This window comes from Thunnus albacares, chromosome 15 (assembly GCF_914725855.1).
Source record: "Thunnus albacares chromosome 15, fThuAlb1.1, whole genome shotgun sequence".
Classification (NCBI taxonomy): domain Eukaryota; kingdom Metazoa; phylum Chordata; class Actinopteri; order Scombriformes; family Scombridae; genus Thunnus; species Thunnus albacares.
Window position 1 is genome coordinate 23,705,456 of NC_058120.1, and position 26,914 is coordinate 23,732,369.

The window sequence follows — 26,914 nt, forward strand, 5'->3', positions numbered from 1 at the left end:
TATCACTGCTCCTCAGTACAAAAACCTCCTCATCACATTTTTAATCGTTGTGTTACAGCTCACAGCCTCTTTGCACCTGGAATAAACCACTCTAACCAATGTTGGTCTATCTTGTGAATGAGATCAGTGATTTTAATGGGAGGTCCTTTCTGTGGAGCAACGCCTTTAACTTCCCACCTCCCTTTATAAAAAACAGCCTCAGTCATTCAGCATGTTTACTGTGGCTGGATCTCATATTAAGAAGATCACTATGATGACTCAAATTCTCATCACATTTATAGTCTCGTCTCTATGGCTTCAAGGTACAAAATCTAAACAGTGTAACAGTATAAGAGATGTGTAGGTTTGATAGTTATTTATTATAATTATTTATTAGTCTCTTGAATGAACTGTAGAGGAGCTAGATGAATAATCAGATTTATCGTTAGATTAACAAGAATATAATTACTTAACTTTTAATATTTTGGTTTGTATTTAGTTTTTTGCCTGTTCATTATCAAAACCTGTTTCTTTCATTTTTCATCACTGCTTTATATTATAAGTGCAGCCTCATCATTTTTTAAATGTGTTGGACTCGTCACCACACATTATCAATTAGGCCTCCTCAGCTCGTCAGTGGGACTGATCTGAATGGAGGGGAACCTCCAGCAACACTTATATCCACACATCTACATGAAACTGACAATGTAGATTTTATACAGCAGTTTACAGTGTCAGAGAACATCACACACCTCAATGACACACCCAGCTGCAACTCTTCATATCTCTGTTGTTTAACTACAGTACACTAACAGTCATATATGAGACTCCAGAACATGGACATCGTCAAACATGGTCTCCTCAGCTTATTGGTATTTTTTCTCTGGATAAAAGGTTAAATACAGTAAATCATGTCACTGCATTACTGTCTTAAACTTTTATTTAAATGATGAAAGCAGACGATCACAGCTGTCATTGTTTGAGTTTAACTGTTAATTAGTAGTAACTTTTTCTGTTTTACACACAGGTCTAATTGATGGGAGTGATGTCACCCAGACCCCTCTGCTGTGGAGCAAAGAGGGTCAGTCTGCCACAATGAACTGCAGTCACACTAAGGCTGCTAGTTTTAACCAGATGTACTGGTACAGACAGTTACCAAGAGAAACAATGAAACTCATTGTGTTCACAACACTCGGCAAAGAAAATCATGACTTTGGAAATTTCAGCAAAGAGAGATTCTCAGCTACTAAGCCTGATGCTGCTAGTGGGACATTCACAGTGAAGAATCTGAAACCAGGAGATAAAGGCTTGTATTTCTGTGCTGTCAGTAAGCACAGTGATACAGATGCACTTGACAGCTGAACAAAAACCTCAGTGCGCTGTTGGAACAACTGCTACCAACTCAATTTATCTCCTGTACTGTACATCTCTCTCTCCTGTACTGTAGGGGGACCTCGAGCACCACAAACACTCCCAGTTACACTTTGATTCATCACGTGGATTACACAGCAGCTAACAGCATCAGAGAACATCAACTATGAAACACCCACCTGGAACCTTTTAGATCTCTGTAACTACACTGACAGTTAGATTAGACCTCTTTCAGTCTCTGACTTCTACAACATGGATATTATCAAACATGGTTTCCTAAGCTTGTTGACACTTCTGCTCTGGATAAAAGGTGAGATCAACCCACTACATTATAGCCTTTAACCTTTATCATTACGTATAGCAAGCGAATGTTGAACATCAATTTAATGGTCTACTAGTCTATAGGGCTACTGTATGTCAGTTAAAATGTTCACTGGTGCTAATTTTTTACTGTTTTACACACAGGTCTAGTTGATGGGAGTGTTGTCACTCAGACCTCCATACTGTGGAAAAACAAGGATGAAAGTGCAACAATGTCCTGCAACCACACCAAGGGTGCTGGCTACAGCCAGATGTACTGGTACAGACAGCTGCCAGGAGAAGCAATGAAACAAATTGTTTTTACAACAACTGCAAAAACAGATCATGACTTTGAACCAGACTTCAAAGATGAGAGATTCTCAGCTACTAAGCCTGATGCTGCTAGTGGGACATTCACAGTGAAGAATCTGCTGCCAGAAGATAAAGGCTTGTATTTCTGTGCTGTGAGTCAACACAGTGATACAAATGCACTTGACAGCTGAACAAAAACCCCAGCAGGCTGTTACCAACTGTATTTATCTGCTGTACTGTAGGAGGACCTCAAGTACAACACACAACAACTCACAATACAGCCACACTCCCACCTGTAACTCACAACACAGAAATAAACTCTGTTGTAACGTCACACCTTCCATCACACAGACTGAGTGTCTCTCATTTTCATTTTACTCAGAACACAATAATGATCCCAGCTGGTCTGATCAAACTCTCTGCAGCTCTGCTCTGTATTGTAGGTACTGTACATCATGAGGCCGAGGATTGAAAGGAGAAGCTGTCACTTTAGCTTTAAAGACATAATGATGATTTTATGTTCTGACTGCACACAGAGGACTCACTGGTGGTTCTGTAACATTAATATTTTCTTTTTACCTCCACAGGTCTAATTAATGGGAGTGATGTCACACTGATCCCTCTGCTGTGGAGGAACGTGAGTCAGTCTGCAACAATGAACTGCAGTCACACTAAGGCTCATATTGGCACATGTACTGGTACAGACAGCAGCCAGGAGAAGAGATGAAGCAAAACATTTTCATGACCCCAAATCCCCCACATACATATGAAAGTGACTTCAGTGAGGCCAAATTTCCAGCAAAGAAGAACGATTATTAGACTGGAAACCACAAGACACAAGACTGAGTTACTGTATTCACAATCATTACAGACACTGTAACAACAAGATAAAATAATGAAAACAATCTTTGACACCAGATTAGAGAGGAGAAAGGAATAAAGAGTATTTTATAGACCAAGAATAAACGAGAAGACAGATAACTCAGATATAAAAGGGACATGAAAATACTGAAACAGGGAACACAAGAAACTCCGAGCAGCTGCGCTCGACAAATGTTTACATTTCAAAATATTTCATAACAAGAAAATATACAATAAATTATATTACTGTACACCTAGGTTTTGAGTATTATGTTCATTATTTATTGATTCATTCATTCAGTTCAATATTTATTTAAAATACATGTCAGAATAGTGAAAATATACCCACCACCAAAAACAGAGCAAAGTTATCATCTTCCAATTATTTGTTTGATCCAACCAGCGTTTTCCTGTATTAACTAACACAATAGTAGACTGTATAAATCCACTGATGAAAAGATGTGACGTCCATTATGTCGACTCCTCCTCCTCCTTTACATCCAGACAGCTCTGCTCAGTTTGAACATGACATTATTGTTTTGTTTTCATCTGCATTTGGATCATGATCAGACTCCTCATACATTTAGCAGCTCTGCCGTTCTGTTTAACAGGTAATATTACATTAAATTATGACATATGGTTCTAAATATGTTCACTGCAGGTTTTTCTCTCCACTAAAGTTGTTTGTTTCACATTTTTTTCACAGAACTCTCAAAGAACAGTGTTCATCAAACTCCAGCAGCCATGATCAAAGATCTTGGTGAAGAAATCCTGATAAACTGCAGCCATTCAAACACTAATTTTAATATGATCCAGTGGTACAAACAGTCTGCTGGGAAAAGTGATATGGCTCTCGTTGGTTATGCACAATACTCTTCTCCAGCTGTTGAAGATAAATTCAAAGAGACTCATAATGTGAGTGGTGATGGTAGAAGTCTGTCATCTCTTCATATTCCAAAGCTGAGTCGATCTGAGGACAGAGCAGTGTATTTCTGTGCTGCTAGTGAAACACAGTGCTGCACAAACCCTCCGTCTTTGACAAAAACCTTCTCTGATGAAACCAGTTACACAATCACAATCATTCACCTGCTGATAACACAAAGCAGAGACACACTGAACGACTCACATCAGCCAGCTGGTTCAACATGAGATCCTGGATTTGATGTTATTACTATTACATCCATGAGGGCGCAGTGTTTCTCCACAGATCTTTATATGTGTGTTTTTTTAACCCTATCTGGGAAAACAATGCAGCATTTAAATCACAAAAAGCTTCTCTTGACAAGAATACATAATGTATTTGTTTTATTAATGACTTGATGTATCTGAACTCACAACATTGTAAAAGTCCTGAAGTCATATCAGAATTTAACACAGAAAGATTTACTGAAGAAAAAAGTTAATTTTCTTGTTCTTGGGAATGAGAAAGTTAACAGTCTGTCATAAGGAGGCAGTAAATCTTTAATGGGACCTTTATACTCAGCCAGTGGTGTGTAGTGGTGATGGTGGTGGTTATAATGTCAAGAGGAGGAAACATTATGACACCACCCACTTACATGTTTATTTGCAGATGGGAGGTTTGTGCAAAGAGGAGGTTGGAAATAATCAGTATATCTGCTGATACACTGCTAATCATAGCAACAGTAAAATTATTACCAAACAAAAGACAACATGATCATCCTTTTCCTACAAATTACTTTAAATATTATTCTGTTTTCAGGTAATGTCATCAAATCTTTTATATTATACAGTGCTGCAATTTTAGCTTTGTTACATTAATGGATTCACCAGTGTTTATTCTTATATGGTGTGTTGTTTTTGTTGATGCTTTTTCTACAGGTTCCTCTCTCAGTGACCAAGTCTACCAGACTCCAGCTCACATGTACAACAAAACAGGAGAAACTGCTAAAATCAGCTGTTCACACAGTTCTGGGAGCTACAACCAGATCCTCTGGTACAAACAATTCAACAAACAGCTACAGTTCCTGGGATATGTGTATTTAAACAAAGGATATCCAGAGTCTGATGTGGATGTGACAATGGAAGGTGGTGCAAATAAAGACCAGACCTGCACATTAACAATTAAAGAACTCAACCTGAGAAGCAGTGCAGTTTACTTCTGTGCTGCTAGTTTACACAGTGCTACATATCACTGCTTCTCAGTACAAAAACCTCATCACCAAAGTTTTTTTTTATCTATGTATTACAGCTCAGAGCCTCTTTGCACCTGTATTAACTCGTTCTAACCACTGTTGGTCTCCTCTCACAAAGATCAGATATTATAACGGGAGGTTCTGTATGTGAAGCCTCCTGTTATAAAGAGCAGCTTCAGACATTCAGGGCTACATCTCATTTCAACAGCATCACTATGATGTCTTAAATTCTCACCACATATATCAGATCCACCTGCTTGTATGTTTACATTCAAAATGACAATGACAATGTTTCATGATTAAAAAAATATGAAATTGTTATTGTTATTATTGTTACTATATATAATCATTAAAGGCAGGACTGTCCCATCATATAAATTCATAATACATTACCAGAAGTTTCTAAACAACCAAGTCTACATTTTAGACATGTCTTCTAGTTTGCTTTATAATATTTAGACCAATAATAATTGAGAAACACAAAAATACTTATTTTACAAATGTATATACCTTTAACTCTTCTTCATATGTGATTGTGACTGTTTTTAAATTTGTGGTTTAATACTATAATTGTAAGTTCAAGTATTAATCACTGTAAAAGCTGTTATGTACAAAGAAAAAACAAACATGCATTATTTCATCCATTAAGGGCCACAGCTTAATAAAATAAACTCTGTAAAATTCAAACAGGACTTAAAAACTACTGGTTAAATACAAAATTTTACAAATACTCTGTTGTGTACAAACGTTTGCAGGGATTACTACAGGTCTTTGCTGTTTTGCTTCCTTTCACAGGGTGGCAGTATATCTTCATTGAGCCTGTGGTGTGTGGTGGTAGCTGACATGATGGTTTTAATGTTTAGAGGTGGAGAATGCACTACGACACCACCCACTTTAAAGAAGTTGTGTTTGTTTTCCTGATAAGAGGGTTTTTTCTGTAAAGGAGGTGGAAAGTATCAGCATACCAGCATAAAGTGTGACGAAAACACAAATTGGTATTAAATTTGGCCAGAACACAACATGATCCTTTTCTTCTGCATCACCTTTAATGTTATTCTGGTTTCAGGTACAGAAGTCTTTTAATACATTTATTCTTTAAAAAGGTGGATTTATATTTATTTGGCAAACAATCAGCTATTCCAGTTACAGGCTTTAGACTTTGATACATTTTGGGATTGAGGTTCAAGAAAGAGATATGGGCTTTGATTTAATCAAATACATAATGTTTTCTCCACATATTCTCTATTTATCATGTTCAATTCCTGTCCTGTGCTTACTCAATTTTCTATTTAATAGTATTCATCCTCATTTAATGTGATTGTGTATTGTTGGTGCTTTTTCTACAGGTTCCTCTCTCAGTGACCAAGTCTACCAGACTCCAGCTCACATGTACAACAAAACAGGAGAAACCGCCAAAATCAGCTGTTCACACAGTATTCAGAGCTATAACCGGATCCTCTGGTATAAGCAATTCAACAAACAGCTACAGCTCTTGGGATATATGGATTTTAACAAAGGAAGTCCAGAACCTGGTGTGAATGTGACAATAGAAGGGAGTGCCAGTAAAGACCAGATCTGCACATTAATAATTGAAGGACTGAACCTGAGCAGCAGTGCAGTTTACTTCTGTGCTGCTAGTTTACACAGTGCTACATATCACTGCTCCTCAGTACAAAAACCTCATCACAGTTTTAATCTTTGTGTTACAGCTCACAGCCTCTTTGCACCTGGAATGAACCATTCTAACCAATGTTGGTTTTTCTTGTGATTGAGATCAGTGATTTTAATGGGAGGTCCTTTCTGTGGAGCAACGCCTTTAACTTCCCACCTCCCTTTATAAAAAACAGCCTCAGTCATTCAGCATGTCTACTGTGGCTGGATCTCATATTAAGAAGACCAGTAAGATGACTCAAATTCTCATCACATTTATAGTCTCGTCTCTGTGGCTTCAAGGTGAAAAAAAAACAGATTAACCGTATAAGAGATGTGTAGGTTTGATAGTTATTTATTATAATTATTTATTAACATGGAAACATGGGCTGATGATACATGCAGCCTCAAATTCTGACTACAAAACTGGGCTGTCTATCTTTCAGTATCAGTGGATTTCAGTAAAATATTTTTACGTTCACATGTATGCAATACAAAAAGTAAAACATTTTTCCAAAAGAAATGCAGATTATATTGAATTTTGTATTTTCTCCACGCAGGTCAATGCCAGGTTGTGAACCAATACCCTGAAATCAGCTGGAGTAATGTGTTCAAATCTGCAGAGATGAACTGTAGCCACAATAAAGACGCTGGTCATAACCAGATGTATTGGTACAAGCAGCGTCCAGGGGAGAGCATGACTCTCATTGTCTACATGGTTTATGATGGGCAGCCAGACTATGGGAGGGCCCCTCAAAACAAATATGTAGGCATCAAAGATGACATAAAGACCGGGGCTCTCACTGTCAATGACTTGAAGCTGAAAGACAGCGGTGTGTATTTTTGTGCCATCAGCAAACACAGTGATGTGAGAAGTATGAGCAGCTGAACAAAAACTCCTTCACAATAAATGTGCTGATTTTTTTTAAAATCCTGACTTTTATATCTGTCCTGTAGGTGGAGCTGGAGCTCCAGAAATACTCAACACATGTAACACTGTGAAACTTATGAAGCTGCTTTAGAGGGGAAGGTGTTAGGTGTCTTTAGTAACTGTTGTATAACTAAAGAGCTTAGAGTCACTCAGTGTTCACTGTTCATTCAGAAAACAAGTCAACATGCTCACATTATTCTTTTTTTCTTGGCTCCTTGGTAATCACTTTTACAATTCAGGAATACCTCTTCACCTATAGTTTCTACATTGTTCACTCATGTCTTCTTTCTCTAGGTGTTTGTCTGGCTGTTGAAGTCTACCAGAGTCCTTCAGCTCTACTCAAAAAACCTGGAGACAAAGTCCAGCTGGTCTGCAGTCATGAAAAAACTGACTACACACTCATGCAGTGGTACCAGAAATCCCCTGGAGACCGAGCTCTGAAACGCATCGGACATGTGTATCAAAAGAGCATAGAGCACGAGGAGCCTTTCAGAGAACATTTTAATATCACTGGAGACATGAGTGGAGACACAGCAAAGAACGGTTCTCTGTTTATAACCAACCTAAAGACACCTGAGCACACTGCAGTGTACTACTGTGCAGCTAGCTATGCACACTGACTACAGATCCTCTCTGCATCATACAAAAACTCTGAAACAACTTTTATCAACTATTATGCTTTTGAATGGGAACTTGAACAGACTCCTCCCAGCCAGCTGCATTTTCTTTCAGGCTTTCATCTTTGCCAGCTAATGTACAGTGATGGCATTTCATCACTTCCTTCTCCTTTTCAAACTTCAGTCAGCCCCAATAAGTCATCAGTTGGATTTCTGTTGCAAATGGTGACAGTGATATCTGATGTCAGATCCCAGAAACTTGAATCCATAAAACTCTAAAAGGCATTTAAAAATGTTTTTTGTTGAGGATGTCAAAATGATCTGCTTTCTAGTCTTCTGTTGTCTGGCAGGTAATAACTTGAAGCATTACTTTCTTTGGATATGTCATTAGTGTAATTTATCATAAATCACATTGTAAATAAGTTCTCTATTTTTGTTTTGTGTCCAGGTGGTTGTCTGGGTGTTCAGGTCCATCAGTCTCCCTCGGATCTCATCACAAAAATTGCTGACAAAGTGCAGATTGTCTGCAGTCATGATAAAACTGACTACAGAATGATGCTCTGGTACCAGCAGTCACCTGGAGACACAGCTATGAAACTCATTGGATATTTGTACTTAAAAGATGTAACGATGGAAGAGACATATAAAGAACAGTTCAATATAATTGGAGATTTGAGTGGAAATACAGCAAAGAATGGCTCTCTTTTAGTTCCCACACCTGGACAACAGCACAGTGCAGTGTACTACTGTGCAGCCAGAGAAGCACACTGACATAAATCCCCTCTGAACTTTACAAAAACTCCACATAGTATTTTATCATTGGTGGTTTGGAGTAAGATGAGAAATAAACGGCTCCCAGACACCTGCTGTTGAGTTTGTAATTTGATTTGATGTAATCATATCATTACAGTAACTAATGCAGCTGTGTTTCTATTTTGTTAGTTTCTTCCCATTTTACCAGGCAAGCCATCGCAGAACAGTTTCTAATACATAATGAAAAGGAAAACATTTTTGTGGGGGAATCAGTTGAAAGGAAGATATATATAGATATCAGTTCGATATGGAACTTAATTAAACCACTCCTCCTTTCTACATCACATTTGTTTACTCTTTAAATGTGACACTAACACCAAAGACTCATAACTTTTTCATCCACGACCTTCGAGTAACTCCATGATGATGATTACTCACAGGTAACAACTGCTTCATTGTGAAATGAGACACTGTATTTACTTTCACATCCTAAATCAATAATCTGTCCAACTCTGCTTACAGCAGGTTTTCTGTTGGAGTTCAGATCCATCAGTCTTCCTCTGCTCTCATCAGAGAGGCTGGTGATGATGTGCAGCTTGTCTGCACCCATGAACAAACTGACTACACAGTGATGCTGTGGTACCATCTGGAGAAAAGGCTCTCAAACTCATTGGATATGTGGAATATAGCAGAATAAGCTATGAAAGGTTATATGAAGGATATTTCAATATTACTGGAGATTTGAGTGGAAATACAGCAAAGAACTGTTCTCTGTTAATAGTTAACCTCAAAGAGTCTGAGCACAGTGCAGTGCATTACTGTGCAGCTCGATATGCACGTTGAGACAGATCTCTTTCTAACAAGACAAAAACTAAACACCATCCTTTATCAGTTGTGGTTTGGAGTAAAGTCTTGAAAACACCTTTCACCAGCCACCTGCAGTCAAGCTCTCTGTCATGTGATTTCTACATCACTTCCTCATGTCTCTGCTGGTGTTTTTCATATTCAGTCCAGTCATAGTCAGCTCTCATCATCATCATTACTGTATCCTTGTCAACAGAGAATTTGCACAGGAGAAAGAACCATAATGATTTCATTTCTACTTTATTATCATATTATAGGTAATGAGGTTTGTTCTCTAGATCAACAAGTTTATACTTTGTTTTTTTGTTCAAGCAGATAAACCCTGAGTTTGTTTCTTTTGTAGGTTTCTCTCTGGGGGTTCAGATCCATCAGTCTCCCTCTGCTGTCATCCGAACAGCTGGTGAAAACGTGCAGCTTCTCTGCACCCACGAACAAACTGACTACAGAGTGATGCTGTGGTACCAGAAGTCTCCTGGAGATACAGCTCTGAAACTCATTGGATACGGATATATGCAGTTCACAAACGACGGCGTGGAAGAGCCGTTTAGGAAACATTTCAAATTAGATGGAGATTTGAGTGGAGACAAAGCAAAAAATGGTTCACTTTCCATAATCAATCTAAAAGCACTTGAACACACTGCAACATACTTCTGTGCTGCCAGGGAGGCACAGTATGTCAAACACCCATCTGCTTCTGACAAAAACCTCTTCCCCTTTGCACTCTGGATGTGGGTTGAAGTGAAAATGATCCCTCCATGATCATTTGACATATTGGGGTTTTACTTTGATTTGACAACTTATCTTTCTTGTTTATCAGGTTTATAATTTACTCCACTTCACTTCCCTTTCCTGCCTCAAACACATAAACAGCTTAATACTTCACACTCAACAGCAGTATGTTTTCCCTCCCAACCAAAGCCTTAAATACTTTTAACCAGTGGTTCCCAGGCCCAGGGCTGCAGACCAGAACTATATGATTCAACAAAAAAAGCTACATCATCATTATATGACTTTATATGCTTTTATAGTCTAGTTTTTGTGGTAATAACCATGAACTTGACCCTGCACACCACCCACCAAAAATATACAGATTTTTAATAAGAATAGGCAACCAGTCCATCATCACCACATTTCAGTAACCAGCAGTACAAGAAATCTACTGGATCCCACCGTTTATCAGAAAGAAAAGCAAAGATTTCCTCCTTAAAACAACAGACAGACTGAATGAAAGACAGTTTCTCAGTGTCAGTGTATGACTTCTCTACATCACTTCCTGACTCCTTCTGATCCACTAAGTACAACAGAGACTCCAGTTGGTTCCTCACATTCAACATGATGCCATCTCATCTCATTATTTCCATCATCACTGTGTTCTGGATTAAAGGTATCGCTCATTCATAAAGACACTTTTTCCATTTAATCTGTAAATTAAGTCTCAAATATATTGAGGGAACTGCGGTGCGATATTTATGTACACTTACACTTTATGTACACTTCATTGATTTTTTTTTTATTTTTCCCAGTTTTTTACACTGGGAATAAGACATTACAGCACTATTTAACACTGAGTTTTTATCTGTTTACAGGAGTTTACCTCAGTAAAGAAAAACAAGTTTTTCAGGAGCCAAGTGAACTGCTGTGGAAACCAAATGATGAAGTCAAACTGAGCTTCACACATAAAATCCCGAGCTATGACACTATTCTCTGGTATCAGCGCTCAGCAGGAGACACAGCTCTAAAGCTGATCGCCTACATGCGATATAAAAACCCCAAAGTTGAGTCGCCATTTAACAGCAGCTTCAATGTGAGCGGAGATGGAGAGAAAACCGCTTATCTTCACATCCTGAACCTGAGACACCCTGAAGACAGCAGAGAATATTTTGGTGCAGCTTGTATGCACAGTAATAAAGACAGTGACTCCCTCATACAAAAACCTTCATAATGATCCAGCAGATAACAGCACACCAACAGTAAAGCACTAAAACCACCAACTAAAAAACTCTTCATTACTGTTAACTGGTTCAGTATAATGGGGTGTTTTTTTGTTCCTTTTATTTCACAGAACTGTATACATTTACTAGAAAACGATGAACACAAGTATTATAAAGATCATAATAACATTTACTAAATATGATAATAATGTAATATACAGCACAGTGAACATTTCAGAGTGGTTTAATTGATTAAAAAGATCAGGATAATTTGTACTGACTGATTGGTAGTGATGCCATGACTCTTCTCAGTCATAGATTTATGTGATCTTACTGTCCAGCTCTCTCCACATTATAAACACGGCCCCCTCATTCATTTGAATGAGACCAGTCAACACGCGGGGGATGGGGTCTTGGTTGGGCTGTGGTGGCCAATCAAATATGTGCAATTATAGTACACATTCCTGATAGATTAACATAAATATTTCTACTGTTTACCTCACAATTTGTACAACCAAGAATAAAATGATACTACTGTGATAACATTCCATACTTCTAAAATCCTGTCTCAGAGAATTTTATATATTTTGTTTTGTTTTTTACCTGAAACAACATGTCCCCAACGTTCTTAAGCTGTTTTAAGTCAGGGCTTTTTAATGCCCACTTAACCATAAAGGTGAAAAGACAGAAAATGCTCATACAGGTCATTTTTTGAAACACCCGCATGGGTCATTTTCAATATCACTGAAAAACAAGTATGATGACTTGTTGAAAAGTCTAGATGATGATCTAGAAAATTGATCCAATTTCATCTGATCAAGTCTGCAGAAACTCAGTTGATTATAATCAAGAACGCAAAATACAGTACAGCAGAATACTGGAGATTCAACCGCTAGGTGGAGACACAGCACATGACATGCAGCTTTTATCAAGAGAATGTGGTGATGAATTAACCAACACAGACACAACGCCCTCCCTATTTACCCTGAGCCTTATTTTTCTCAGGGCAATACCTTTTCTCACATCAGTGCTTGACAATGTCTTCATCTGCACACATATTTCCTATTCTCTTCATGTGTTTTTATTGTAAGATCTCAAACTACACTGTGAACTACATAAAACTACTCTTTATTTATGTTTAACAAGCTGAACAATTGTGTTAAATATACATACAAATATTGTATCCTCATGCTCTGCATCAGTAACAGTTTTATCTAAATCTGCTTTCTCCACAGGTCAGGTGAACACTGTTACATTTCTGCAGTCTCTTCCCCAGATAGTGAAGGAGAGTAATGAGGTCCAGATTAACTGCAGTCATGATGACACAAGCCTTCTATTAATGCTCTGGTATCAGCAAAGAAAGGACAGTCTGTCTATGACCCTAATAGGGTATGGATATGAAAACTCCCAAAACTATGAGGGTCAGTTTGAAGAATAATTCAAGCTGACAAGAAAAGACACGGTGAGAGGAACTCTGATCATTCTGATCATTCTCTGATTAAACACAACAGATAGAGAATAAAATGGTTCTTCACAGTCAGACAGTCTGAATGTACATATGAAAGCGTTCAAGTTGTTACTGATAAGTAACGTTTTAATTACACAATGGCCGGGGTGGAATTTAAGGCTGCAATATACAAGCAAAAAATGTATGATTTTTTTCCCCCCAGAAAAACATTAACACTGCATCACATCCCAGCTATTTCAGATTTGCCAAATTTGTCCAAATCCAAATCTGGTGCTTATATGCAACCAAGCAAGCAAGCAAAGTTTATTTATAAAGCACCTTTCACAAACACCAGTTACAAAGTGCTTCACAGTCAAAGAAATAAAATAAAATAAAATAAAATAAAATAAAGTGAAATAAAATAAAATAAAATAAAATAAAATAAAATCAGAATAAATGCACACTTTACTACCTACCGAAGTTGACATCAGTGAAGATCAAAATACAAACACTGTGTCACAACAGAACAACGCAACAAAAACAGATTTCTATGGGTTTTTTGTCATTATGAAAATGAAATGCATCTTCAATAAGACAATAACAGTGAACAGATCCACAGAGTTTACTCAAACTGTCTAACAACAACCAAAAAAGAAAAAACTCAGCCACTAAAATAAATTAATACTCAATTAATCCCAACCCTACAAAAATGTAGATGACAAGAGTATAAGAGCATTTAAATCTGTGACCTAAATAAGTATTTCAGCTATATTGTTACTGAAAACGTTATTAATCATACTTTATTGAATACTTTATCTTGACAGCTATTACCAAACATGGTACCTCCATAGTGTTTAGATATGATCACAAACTTTGAGATCTGTGTTTTTGGTGTACAGGAATTTGTGACCTGACAGAATATGTGACAGGATCAGCTATAAAAGACCAAAAAGTTCAACTGTTAGATGAGATATTTATATCTGAATACCGGTAACGTTATATAAGGTCATAGTTCGGTTGGTTAACAGCTGTCATAAATTGTGACACTGTGTGTCACTATGGGGGTAATAGTATGAGTAAGGTATGTGATAAAGTCTGATTAAAAAAAAATCGTTTGCAGTGGCTGAAATTCCTATTCCTATAATTCCTGGGGGCAGAATCTGATACAACACCAGTGTCCAAGAAGACTAGTTAACTGCTAAACTATTAACTAAAAGCTAAACCTTTTGAAAAAATCCCAAGAACCCAACAGCAGAACAGAGAAACTCTGGTTCAGACTTGAAATAACGTTTCACATTTATGGCAAAACGTTGGGTGAGGATTCAAAACAACCGCTGATGTGACTAAAAACCGTTGATGTGGAAATTAACGTCAACTGACACTCTCAACAGCAGCTAAGAGGTACAGTAAGCCAACTAAGCTAGTTAGCAGACACAATGTCTTAGCTACTTCTGTGAGCAAAAACTGGCAGACAGCAGCACCAACACCAAGATATCAAACACATGACAGTAAGAGAGGAGGAAATGTTGGTCAACAGCTTCACAAATGTTAGCTATCAAAATGTCAGCTTTAAATTACATCAGTTAGCTATTCAAACGTTAGCTTAGCCGAGCATTCAAACACCAATTTAACAAAGCCAAAACAAAAACCGCATATACACGTTAGCACAAGTATCAAATGCCTACCTTGTTGAAGAAAAGCTGAGATTCACGGCTTCTCGGAGAAGAATAAACTCTTTGGGAATATTTCCAAATTATTCCCAACAGAAAATTTCCCCCCAGTGCATTTTTGTGGCCAACCTTTGGCGTTAGGAACAACCGTTGAAGTGACAAATAACGTCTTTAGGGCGGTCTTACGCTAGTTTTACAAACTAAATTATTCTTTTAAACACGACAAAAGGTTGCTGTTTTTGTCAAGTAGCGAGTATAACAAAAGTTTTTAACTTTTATTTTTTACCTTGAGGAGGCAGTGTGCCTTGACTTTTTTTACGATTCATTTCTCTTTTCTTTTTCAAAATTAACGGCATTACGAGTGGGCGGGGCATTGTCCATTTAAGCAAACCGCCAAATTCAGCAGTGACCAATCACGTTCCACCAAAACCCAACCAGTCTGCAGGTTCATCCAATCAACTCAACAGGTGATTTTTAATTGAACACGTTTACAGTACAAGCAAACAAGCAACGGAACGGAAGAGGCAGAGGCAGGCTGAAAAAAATATTTTTGTCAGTCACGAGATCAGTTGCTAGTGGAGGAAGAAGGTGGGGAAGAGGAGGTGTGGTGTATGAGGAGAGGAACTTAGCCATCTGTCATTTGACATATAGGCTAAAAAGTTGCAGATGCTCCACCTGTAATTGTGAGAGAGTTGTGAAAAATTCAAATTTTATTTGTTCTTATACTGAACAGGAAATTGATTGAAGTTGTATTTCCAGGATGCTTCCAGTTTTATGCACATCTGGATTTTTACTGCTCATGCTTACATGTAAGCCTTTACTCAATGTAACATCAATTATCAGCACTTTTCTCTGAATATAATGTGTCTATACGACTGTGTATTTTTCAACCCAAGATTCAGTGATGAATTCTGACAAATTTAGGTACTTATATTCAAACAATATATCATCATAAACTTGAATGGATTTTCTTCACAGGTAAAGTGGAGACTGTTACCTTTGAACAGTCTTCTTCTCAGGTTGTGAAGGAGGGGAGAGAGGAGCTCAGGATTAACTGCAGTCATGATGACAGCAGCCTTCAAGTAATGTTGTGGTACCAACACAAACAGAGCAGTCAGTCTATGAGCCTCATCGGGCACACAGTCCTGCAGGGTGAACCAAACTACGAGAAACAGTTTAAAAACAGATTCCAGCTGAAAAGTGAAGATGCAGTGAGAGGATCTCTGATCATCCGCAGAGTGAATTCATCAGACTCGGCTGTGTATTTCTGCGCTGCCAGCACACAGTGATGTGGTTTAATACAACTGCTTCACTAAAAACCTGCTGTGGCATAGAAACTAATGACAGCTGCTGCTCAGAGTTTCAGATATTTAAGAGTTGAAAATATGCTGTATTGTTGTTGCTATTTAAGGTATCTTTGATTAATTCCTTTGATTACTAGATACAATATATGATGGAGTAACTGAACATGCAGCCTCTAAATATAAATGCACCTATTGCAAAAGTATTAATCTGCTTATATTTGCAGAATAATGTTGATGTCCCATAATGTAATATATATACAATAAAATACAAATACAATATGTCTTGATCCTCAAATCAATGCAGAAAAAGAAATTGAATGACAATTACAGTCAGTCCTACTTTCCAATCATGTGATCATGTGACCTCATGTTTCCTTTGTGCTGAACAAAGTGATGTATGACTCTGCATCATTCAGCTGGAAGAAGACTCTTCGCTAACATGTTTGTCACAGTCCTTTATCTGTTGCTTTTCTTACACTCAGGTGGGTTTTGTGTATGAAACTTTATCAAGTTTCCATCATCCATCATTCCATTTAATGTTCTGTACATCGAGAGACATTGAAACATCATCCTTCATGGGCTGCAGGTCTCAGTGTTGTAGTTCTTCAGTCTGGAGATCAAATGTCTCACCCAAGAGTCACAGTGAAGTTAGAGTACAGCATGGGTCCAGGGTTCAGCATGAGCAGCTACACCATGCTCTGGTACCGACAAAACCACTATGGAGCCCAGATGAAGTTCCTCCTAACACAGTATGACCAACCTGTGGGGCGCTTCCAGTCTTCTATAGACGCATCCAAAAACAGCTTCACCCTTCAGATTACTGAGCTGTTTCTCAATGACAGCAGCACCTACTACTGAGCTGCCAGTCACAGTGATGCACACAGGCCAGACAGTCGTACAAATATCAAGTCTGTCAGTCACAGATGGCTCACAGCAGGAAGGAGCTGTGGTTCATTTGATTTATTGTTACAGTGGAACTGTTCAATGATAATAATATGTTTCCAGTTGAAGTCCTGAGCTTTATTAATGGAAGATAATATGACATACTGGCCCTATATTGATTTCATTAAATATATTAGTTCATCATATCTCTACCACCACAACGATGGATGTCATTATCTCATAATTATTATGTTGCTATATTGCAGATACAACTGTACAATTGTGAATATTTAATGCTTACCTGATCCATGACGTTATCTTCTCTCCATGCAAAAACTATGAAGCTGTTGAAACAGAGCAGAATAAATTATTTTCAGCTGGTTTCTTTTCTGTGTGCAAAGTAAAAAACAAGCTAGTGTTCCGTTTGTGGAGATTCAAGTTGTCAAATGCAACAAACTGTGATGTTTTTAATGACTTGAAGGGTTTACAGCTATGTAATTGGCATGTTAATTCATGTTTGGCTCGATTGTGATTTTCTCAGTCAAGTTTCTTTGTAAAGCCCAATATTACAAATATTTAAATGGGCCCACAACATTAAAAGTTCACATTCCAGCAAAAGCTTTTTTAACCTTTGTTTATCCCAGGAGATTTTGTTGACAGTTTGTGTAACTATTTTGTAAAGCAACAGGTTTTCTTTTTATCATTATTTTCTTACACAAATAATGGAAATTAAATGATTTCAGGGCAAGAGGTGAACCCAGTGTCTGAGTAAGACTTCAGTAAGCTCATCACACAAAACACCCATAAAACGCAGAAGAAAAACAGTGAGAGATGAAGAGATAATCAATTACATTTCAATTCCACCTCTTGTTACTCTCTGACCACCACTTTAATCAGTTACTGAATATACAAACTCACTGATATTATTTTAATGCACAGTTATCATTACTGATGTCTGATATCACACAAAACAGCGAAGATTGTTGCTTATTTTTTCCCTGTTAACAACCTGATCTGTTGTAGATTCAGTAATAACTTCACAATCTCCTCTAAAGTCCTGCAGGGACCACTCACAGAGCTCTTGAGAAAGGCTGCAGTTGCAGTTCAGTGTCCACTAGGAGAGTGTGGCTGTGCTGACAAACTTCTCCACAGGACTGTATGAAAGTGAATGAATGTGGGCAGGGAGTTCATGGTTAAAGATTGAAAAACAGAGAGGACAGGGAGGATCAGATCATATTTCATATGTTTTGATTGCAGTAGCAGTAAATGAAGACAGAGTTATGACTGTAATGTAGATTGCTCTGATGTTTTTATTCTAAAACCTTTGACCACAGTAGAAATGAACGTCTTCTTGGTTGCAGTTCTTATCTTCTCCGGTGAGAACATTGAAATTCATTTGAAAGAAAAATAATGTTTTTTCTTGTAAGATTTTCTTGCTTTAGTTGTTGTTTGTTTACTTGTTGTCTTCTTTATTATTTTTCAGATTTCTCTGTCTGTTTGAAAATTCAACAGCTTCCATTTTTAATCAGTCGTGAAGGAGACAAGACTGTAACTTTGGAGTGTGAACAAGATGATGAGCAATATTACTACATGTACTGGTACAGACAAAGCAGCAGTGGGGAAAAAATACAGATGGTATCATTTTCTGCTGGTCAAGGTTCAACAAACATTGAAGCTCCTTTCAATGACTCCAAGTACACCATGACGCGGCCTGAGGTGCTTAAATCCTCTCTGGAGATACACTCTGCTGAAGCCGGAGACTCAGCTGTGTATTACTGTGCCTCCAGTATAGCACAGTGGTTCAGAAAGCCTCAACAGCTAAACAACAACCTCAAGAGAAACACAAGAGGAGGGATGAGTGACAAGGACCAATGTGTTGAACTCTGAGAGTCAGGATTTTGTTGTAGTGTGAGATATGATAGGCAACTAACATCAATGTGACATGAAAATAAGGATCGGACCATTAATTACAGAAAAAAATATGTTGAAAAAACAACAGCACAATGAACATCTATTAATTCAGTGAAGGTACAAGAACTCACCGCAAGTCATGTTTCAGCAGCACCACAGAGCTGATCAATTCAGATAAGGCACCAGGTGTTGAAGTATTTGTCACATTCAGTATTATTGTCCTCTGTGCTTTCTCATCTGTGTCACAATCAAGTCAAGTCTCTACTTTGTTATTTTATTATAATTCTCTCTGTGCTTCCTGACAAGATTAAAAGCATATCAGGTTTAAAAGGTTAGCACACACTGACCTCTACTGGACTCATGTAGGATTACATATATATTTAAGGAGTCATTCTAATCTTTAGTGTAATTAAAATGGCTTTAAAGTAAAGAATTAGTAGGATACAGTTAAAATCCCTTAAAAATAAATGACCTCTCCTGAGCAGCTGTGATATAACATTGTGTGAATGATGCCTCACAACACAGTAAGTTCCATTAAGAAGAAATAAAAAGACATAAAAAGTTTTATAAGTATGAAGTGCATATCATATAGCAGTTATATTGTATGCAACTCATACATATATACATATTCATACATATGATGTATGTAATAACCTCAACATCCCCAGTTCAGGTCCAGCTGGGGACCTTTGTTCTCTCTCTCACCATGTTTCTAGTATCTCCAACTGTCTGATAAAAAAGTCTGTCCTCAAAATACAGATAATAATATGCTATGATATGATATAACATTAATTCAATGTTTAATTTAATGTTTATTTTTTTATTAATAGAAACAGATTGTTCACTGAACACACTGATGTCTGATGCTGATAATGTAATAACTGAAAGTTGCTGTATTTTTTTAAATGGATATATAAAATATAATAATATAATGAACTCTTACACAGTGGAATGACAAACTGTTTGACAAACATTGTGCCTCATGATGTCATAAATGATGTAACATTTTTAATAATGAATTTATGATAATCTTGATTAATAACATAATAAATAACATTATGACTCGTCTCTTTCTCATATCAGTCAAAATTATTACAAAACATTATTGCATCATCACTGAAATAAATTAATTAAGAGATTGATTTCTTTAATGTAATGTTATGCTCCATATCCTACATTATCAGCCACATCTGTCGCTGTATGTTATTCAGTAAATGTGCCTTCTCACTTCTCTGACAGCTGGGTGGGATAAAGAGGTGTGACCAGGAGAGATGTCACTTCCTCTGAGCAGCTAAAAACAAACACAGTTTCTCTTTTCCTTCTATTCTTCTTGCTTCTTTTCTTAGCTGTCACAGAAATAGCAGCAGTCAGGTTGGAGCTGGTTCAGCCTTCAGTCAGCCCGACCTGTGCAGCTGCTCTCACAGACAGAGAGAGATGGAGGATGAGATATGGGGAAGCTGGGTGGGGGAAGCGAAGAGGAGACAACGAAAAAGACTTCAGGTTTTTGTGTGATGCTTTTTCACCGTGGGGACAGGGGGCCACGGTGATACAATCCTATAGAGCCGCCGTACAAAAACCTCCTCCCATTAACATCCATTGTGTAGACTGCTACATGCTACTTTGGATACTTTGTAGAGCAGAAAACATCAATATTATGAAGGTGTGCAGGATGTCAGACCATTTTAGTACTGTAAAGTCAATTTAAATGAGAAAATTTGGCTGAAAAAATATGTTTTAAATGACTTTAAATTCATGTTTTGAGAACTTGGATGTTTGTTTTACTCATCTTGACAAAAATAAAACATCTTTGGACATTATGAAGCTCATCCTGCATGTTTGAACCTTCTTCATCCTGTGGATTATTAGACTGTTTCTAAACATGCTGATTATGGAAAGTTTTGTGACTTTTTGGTTGAGGAGGGATTCAGTGTGACACTGGAGCCGAAGCTTACTTTGGAAAGGGAACAAAACTCACAGTTTTGGGTAAGTCAGAACTCTCACAACTTCAGTTTACTTAAACAAACATAAAACAGTTGAGTTGTTTGTGTAACATTAAAGGAAATATCAGTTGTCATGAAAAAGCTGAACTATTGAGCTAAAGTTAGAACACTGTGACCTACACTGATCCTGCTTACTTCGGCCAAGGAACCAAACTGACGGTTTTAGGTAAATATTCCAGTTTATTAATGTGTTTTGATAAATGTCACATTGCTTTAGAGTCTCAGTATTGATAGAAGGATTAGTGAAAACAATCTAAAGATAATTCTGGTAGAGAAAGACAGGAGTTTCATGCTCAGTATTTCTGCACTGTGACAATGCCAACGAAGCGTATTTTGGAAAAGGAACAAAACTGACTGTTTTAGGTAAGTGAAGGATGATAAAGTTGAAGAAAGCTTTGTAATTAGAGTGGTGCATTAAGAAACTAAATGTACTTTATAGTTCAAGTTCAGCTCAGTGCTTTTTGATGTTAAGCTTAAACACTGTGTCAATTACGAAGCTTATTTCGGCCGAGGCACAAAACTGACTGTTCTTGGTAAGTAAGACGCCAAAATTTCTTCTCATGAATCCATTTGTGAGGAAAATAAAACATATTGAAGTTTTACATGTTGGTTGTTGAGGGATACAGTTTAGAATTGTTTATAAGCTGTAAAAACCAGACTGTAGTGCAGCAGATGTTGGTTTTTGGATTTTAAGAAAAGTGATATTTAATACAATAAACACTTAAAGGCAAGCAAAAAGTAAAGAAGTAAAGTCAAAGCAGCATCTTGGGCTGTTTTGAGCATTGATTGAATGCACTGTGAAACCAGTGGTAATGAAGCTTTCTTCGGTGGAGGAACAAAGTTAACTGTTTTAGGTAAGAAATCAGAACAAACGTAAAAAGCTTTGTAATTTAGTCATTCATTAAGAAACTTACTGCACCTGAGTCTTTATAGTTCAAGTTCAGCTCAGCAGTTTTTGATGTTAAGCTTAAACGCTGTGTCAATGCTGAAGCTTATTTCGGCCAAGGCACAAAACTGACTGTTCTTGGTAAGTAAGACGTCAAAATTTCTTCTCATGAATCCATTTGTAAAGTATATACAACATATTGAAGTCTTACATGTTGGTTGTTGAGGGACACAGTTTAGAGTTGTGTACAAGCTGTAAAACCAGACGGTAGAGAAGCAGATGTTGGCTTTTGGATTTTAAGAAAAGTGATATTTAATACAATAAACACTTAAAGGCAACCAAAAAGTAAAGAAGTAAAGTCAAAGCAGCATCTTGGGCTGTTTTGAGCATTGATCCAGTGCACTGTGACTCTAGTGGTTATGAAGCTTTCTTCGGTGGAGGAACAAAATTGACTGTTTTGGGTAAGAAGAAATCAGAACAAATGTAAAAAGCTTTGTAATTGAGTCATTCCTTATGAAACTTACTGCATCTAGTCTTTATGGTTTAAGTTCAGCTCAGTAGTTTTTGACGTTAAGCTGAAACACTGTGTCAGTACGAAGCTTATTTCGGCCAAGGCACAAAACTGACTGTTCTTGGTGAGTAAGATGTCAAAATTTCTTCTCATGAATCCATTTGTGAGGCAAATAAAACATATTGAAGTTTTACATGTTGGTTGTTGAGGGATACAGTTTAAAAAATACTAAAAGGCAACCAAAAAGTAAAGAAGTAAAGTCAAAGCAGCATCTTGGGCTGTTTTGAGCATTGATTGAATGCACTGTGACTCTGGTGGTGGTTATGAAGCTTTCTTCGGTGGAGGAACAAAACTGACTGTTTTAGGTAAGAAATCAGAACAAATGTAAAAAGCTTTGTAATTGAGTCGTTCCTTAAGAAACTTACTGCACCTGAGTTCAAGTTGAGCTCAGTAGTTTTTGGTGTTAAGCTGAAACGCTGTGTCAGAACGAAGCTTATTTCGGCCAAGGCACAAAACTAACTATTCTTGGTAAGTAAGATGTCAATTTTTTTCCCCATGAATCCACCTGTAAGAGAAGTCAAATATGTAAAAGAAGTAAAACATTTATTTATGTTTTACTTAGGCTGATTATTGAGAGAAACTGTTTTGCTTGCATCATGTAAAAAAACACAGGCTATAGTGAAAGCTTTTGGTTTTACTGCAAAAGAAAGTTGCATTTAATATAAATCTAAAAAAGTAAAGAAGCAAAGTCAAAGCAGCATCTTGGGCTGTTTTGAGCACTGATCAAGTGCACTGTGACTCTGGTACTACAGAGGCTTACTTTGGTGCTGGAACAAAACTAACTGTTCTAGGTAAGAAATCATTTAAAAGTTCATTAAATATTACTCTGCTGTTGTTTCGTTAAGATGTTTTTAAGATGTAAAGTTACTCCAAAGATGATTCCAAAACAGTAAGAGTGATAAAACTGTTTACAGCCATTACTAGGTTTAATAATCATAAAATAGCCACAAAAAGCATGAATATATGTTCAAAAGGTAAAAATAAGTCTAAGATGATTTTCTTGTTTTGTAAACTAAAATAGTGGAAGTCTTAACAAGTCAAATAGTGAAATAAATTTGAAGGGTAACAGATAGAGAAGCAGTAGAAAGAGTTTTTGTTACTATTGAAACACTCTGTGCTCCAACAGAGAAGCTTACTTTGGAGCTGGAACTAAACTCACTGTTTTAGGTAAGAAAACCTTCAAAAATAATCTCACAGAGCATGATTCACAGCTTTTTTAATTTATGAGAGTAAGAAAAATGGTCAGTATTAAAAAATATATCTTTAGACCTTTTATTCAATTGCATAAAACAATTTATACTGTAAAAGAACTTGATACAGGAGTTAGTTTGTGTCAGTAAAACAAGTCTTGTCTATGTTCTCCAGTAAAAGTACTGCAGCAATAAAACATTTGGCTTAACGCCCAGATTATTACTCTCAGTGAGTTTTTATCAGCACTATGAAATACTGTGAGTTCTCAGTCAGAAGCTTACTTTGGAGCTGGAACTAAACTCACTGTTTTAGGTAAGACAAAACTATCATTGAATATATACTGATGTAATATTCTACACGATATAACAGCAAACCAGTTGGTTATATCAGGTTAAAGTTGAGTGATGTTTTTTATCTCTCTTGAATGGATCTCAAACCAGACATTTAATTCTTTTAGGTAATGAGTTCATTTTGTATGAATATGTATTATTTGCAGATTTTCTGCACATGAAGGTTTTTAGTTTATGTGAAAGTAAACACAAAGAGTTTACAGCTTTCAGTGCTGAAAGGTTGAGCAGTTTTTCTACAGCCTTGTATCAGTGTGAACAACTATGACCCTGCTTACTTTGGCAGTGGCACAAGACTAACAGTGCTGGGTAAGAAAATTATAGAAATCATATCAATTAATCTAAATCCGCAAAATTATTGTTGTAAATGTTTTAATGTCTTATTCTGTGATTTTCTGGAGTTGTACTGTGTCAAAAGTGCCAAAGAAAATATAAAATCTATAGAAAAAGAATCTCACACTACGTTTGGTCCAGGCATCAGAATTTGACTTTTATAGTTAATTTCTAACCTTTAAACTGTGACATTTTTGCAGTTTATAATATTCATGACAGCCAACACTGTCTCAATTTCAAAACAAAGTTAAATATATTTACTTGAATTGGTAAAGAAATGTAGGGAAAAAGTTTTTAAAAAATATACAAAGTGAATGAATCAGTAAGTGATAATTGTGATATTGTGACTGTACTGTAGACATACTGTAAAGAAGTTAGAGGTTCATTCAGTCCTTGTAGGTCGGTGTCAGTTTTTTACATGCAAGTCAGCAGTGTGCTCTGGCAATTATCCTGCTTATTTTGGAGAAGGAACCAGGCTAACAGTTGTTGGTAAGATCACTTGGATAACTTCATAACATTTATCTGAAATGAAATCTTAATGACTCAATGTGAGTTTGGCCACCTGCAATGATCATGGTGTATTTGGGATTTTCAAGGTTACAATTATACATTGTTTTGTTGTTGATCTCCAGGATTTTGACAATGCAACTCTAATCTAATGATTCATGTCCTTATAGAAAATGACCATAAGGTAACACCACCAACAGTGAAAGTGCTTCCACCTTCGCCAAAAGAATGTCGCAAGCAGAAATACGAGCACAGGAGGAAGACCTTAGTTTGTGTGGCCACTGAATTCTACCCAGACCATGTCAGTGTATTCTGGCAGATTAATGAGAAGAATGTCACCAGGGGTGTGGCGACGGACAACACTGCCCGGAGGGACGGAAAGTACTACAGAATCACCAGCAGGTTGAGAGTCTCTGCCAATGATTGGTACACACCTGACAGTCATTTCACCTGCATTGTCAGCTTCTTCAATGGAAATGAAACCGAAAATTATCACAATTCAACTTCTGGTGAAAAAGGTATGTTGATGTAAAACTCAGAAATTAATTAAATTTTTGCAACAAAAACATGTAAACGGTCATCTGTACTCATCTAATCCATGTTTATTCTTCTATCAGCTAAAGAGGTGACGATGACAAGAGGTAAATATATTATTTTTTGATTCTGTACACCTCAATGCATTAATTCTACCTATATAAGGATATACATATAACTGAATAATTAGTCTTTGAATCATGTCACTTATGTGGGTATTTGAACTTTCTGCAGGGAAATATTTGAAGATCACAAATAATGCCAAACTCTCCTACGGTGTTTTCATCGTCAAGAGCAGCGTCTATGGAGCCTTTGTTGTGTTTCTGGTGTGGAAGCTTCAGGTTTGTTCTGTTTCTGTTGCTTAGATGCTTTGATTAGCTTCAGTTTCCTGTACTTGACATAAAAACTGGCTCCATATATTTGAATAATAAGTAAAAAGAGCTCATGACATTAAGACATTGTGTCCTTCTCTTTCTGTTGCAGGGAAAACACAACTGAGAGCTGAGCTGCAGCCTGAACAAGTGAACTCTCAGAGATCGATTCTGTTAGTTTCTGTAAATAAAGATTGAGAACATTGAACTTATATTTCTTATATTTCCACTATGTTGTGTGTTACAAAGCATTCGCGCTCTTAATAGTAATTCTGCACACAGTAGATGAACAGTGTCAGGCATATTTTTGTTACAATCTTAAATCTATAACTGGCATAAAAATACTTTGGCATCACGTTTTTATAAATACGTCTGTATAATGTGTGGTAGTGTGTGGTTGTAAACTGCTTGTTTGCTGAATTTTCTTTTCAATAAAAGTATTTCAGAGAATCTTGAAAAGCTTTTGCTTTCATTTATTCAATAAATGTTGAGTGTCCGACTGAGTTTTTGTAGTTTGTCCTACAAATGATTCTCATGACAGATTCAGGCAGTAAGACTTTATTTACATAGTGTTTATCTAAACCAGATTCATCTTCATATCAGACACTATTCATACACAGTGGTTCTTTTACAAGAAAGAAAGAAAGAAAGAAAGGATTAGACAGATAAGTTTGTCAGTTGCTCCAAATTGTTGCTGATATGTAGTTTGGATACTGACCCCTGTCACTGCTCTCACATCTCATCTTACAGTCAACATCACTTTTTCCAGAGATAGTGTGAGGTATTTTTAGCTGCTCGCCTTTCTGCCTGTTTTCTGAGAAATCAGATATTTCATGTTGAAATACCTTATCTCAAGAAAACATCACAAGCTGCTTCAGTTGGGTCATAACAAGATTTTCCAATGAGCAAACTGAAAGGTGACTGAAGTGTTGTTTTCTGGTGACATTTAAGTGATGAATTAAATCCAGACGACTAATCTGAATTATAATATTCTTTCTTTTATAAATTATTGATTAAAGTGAGTTTATCTGAGTCTTTTCCACTTTGCACAACTAAGTATGACAGTTTATATTATCTTTATGAATAAGGATCATCTTCCTTTACGTTAAAGACTCACAGTAATAAAGTAAATGTGAGAGTGTGAGTCTACCACATAACAACAGGAAATCAACGTTCTCATCTGTGTACAGAAGGAGGTCAAAGCTGTTGTTGGTGAGGGAGACAAACCGGGGCTTGAA

General features: G+C 36.9%; 2 gene segments (V, D, J or C); both read left to right on the top strand.

Annotated features, from left to right (window-relative positions):
- Positions 1-4,279: 4,279 nt before the first annotated feature.
- Positions 4,280-26,135, top strand: LOC122998948. The segment is given in 8 exon segments: positions 4,280-4,543; positions 4,663-4,953; positions 15,421-15,427; positions 21,744-21,790; positions 24,942-25,289; positions 25,389-25,412; positions 25,540-25,646; positions 25,789-26,135. Coding segments are annotated over 8 exon segments (888 nt in total).
- Positions 17,377-19,117, top strand: LOC122998932. The segment is given in 2 exon segments: positions 17,377-18,401; positions 18,509-19,117. Coding segments are annotated over 2 exon segments (441 nt in total).
- Positions 26,136-26,914: the final 779 nt, after the last annotated feature.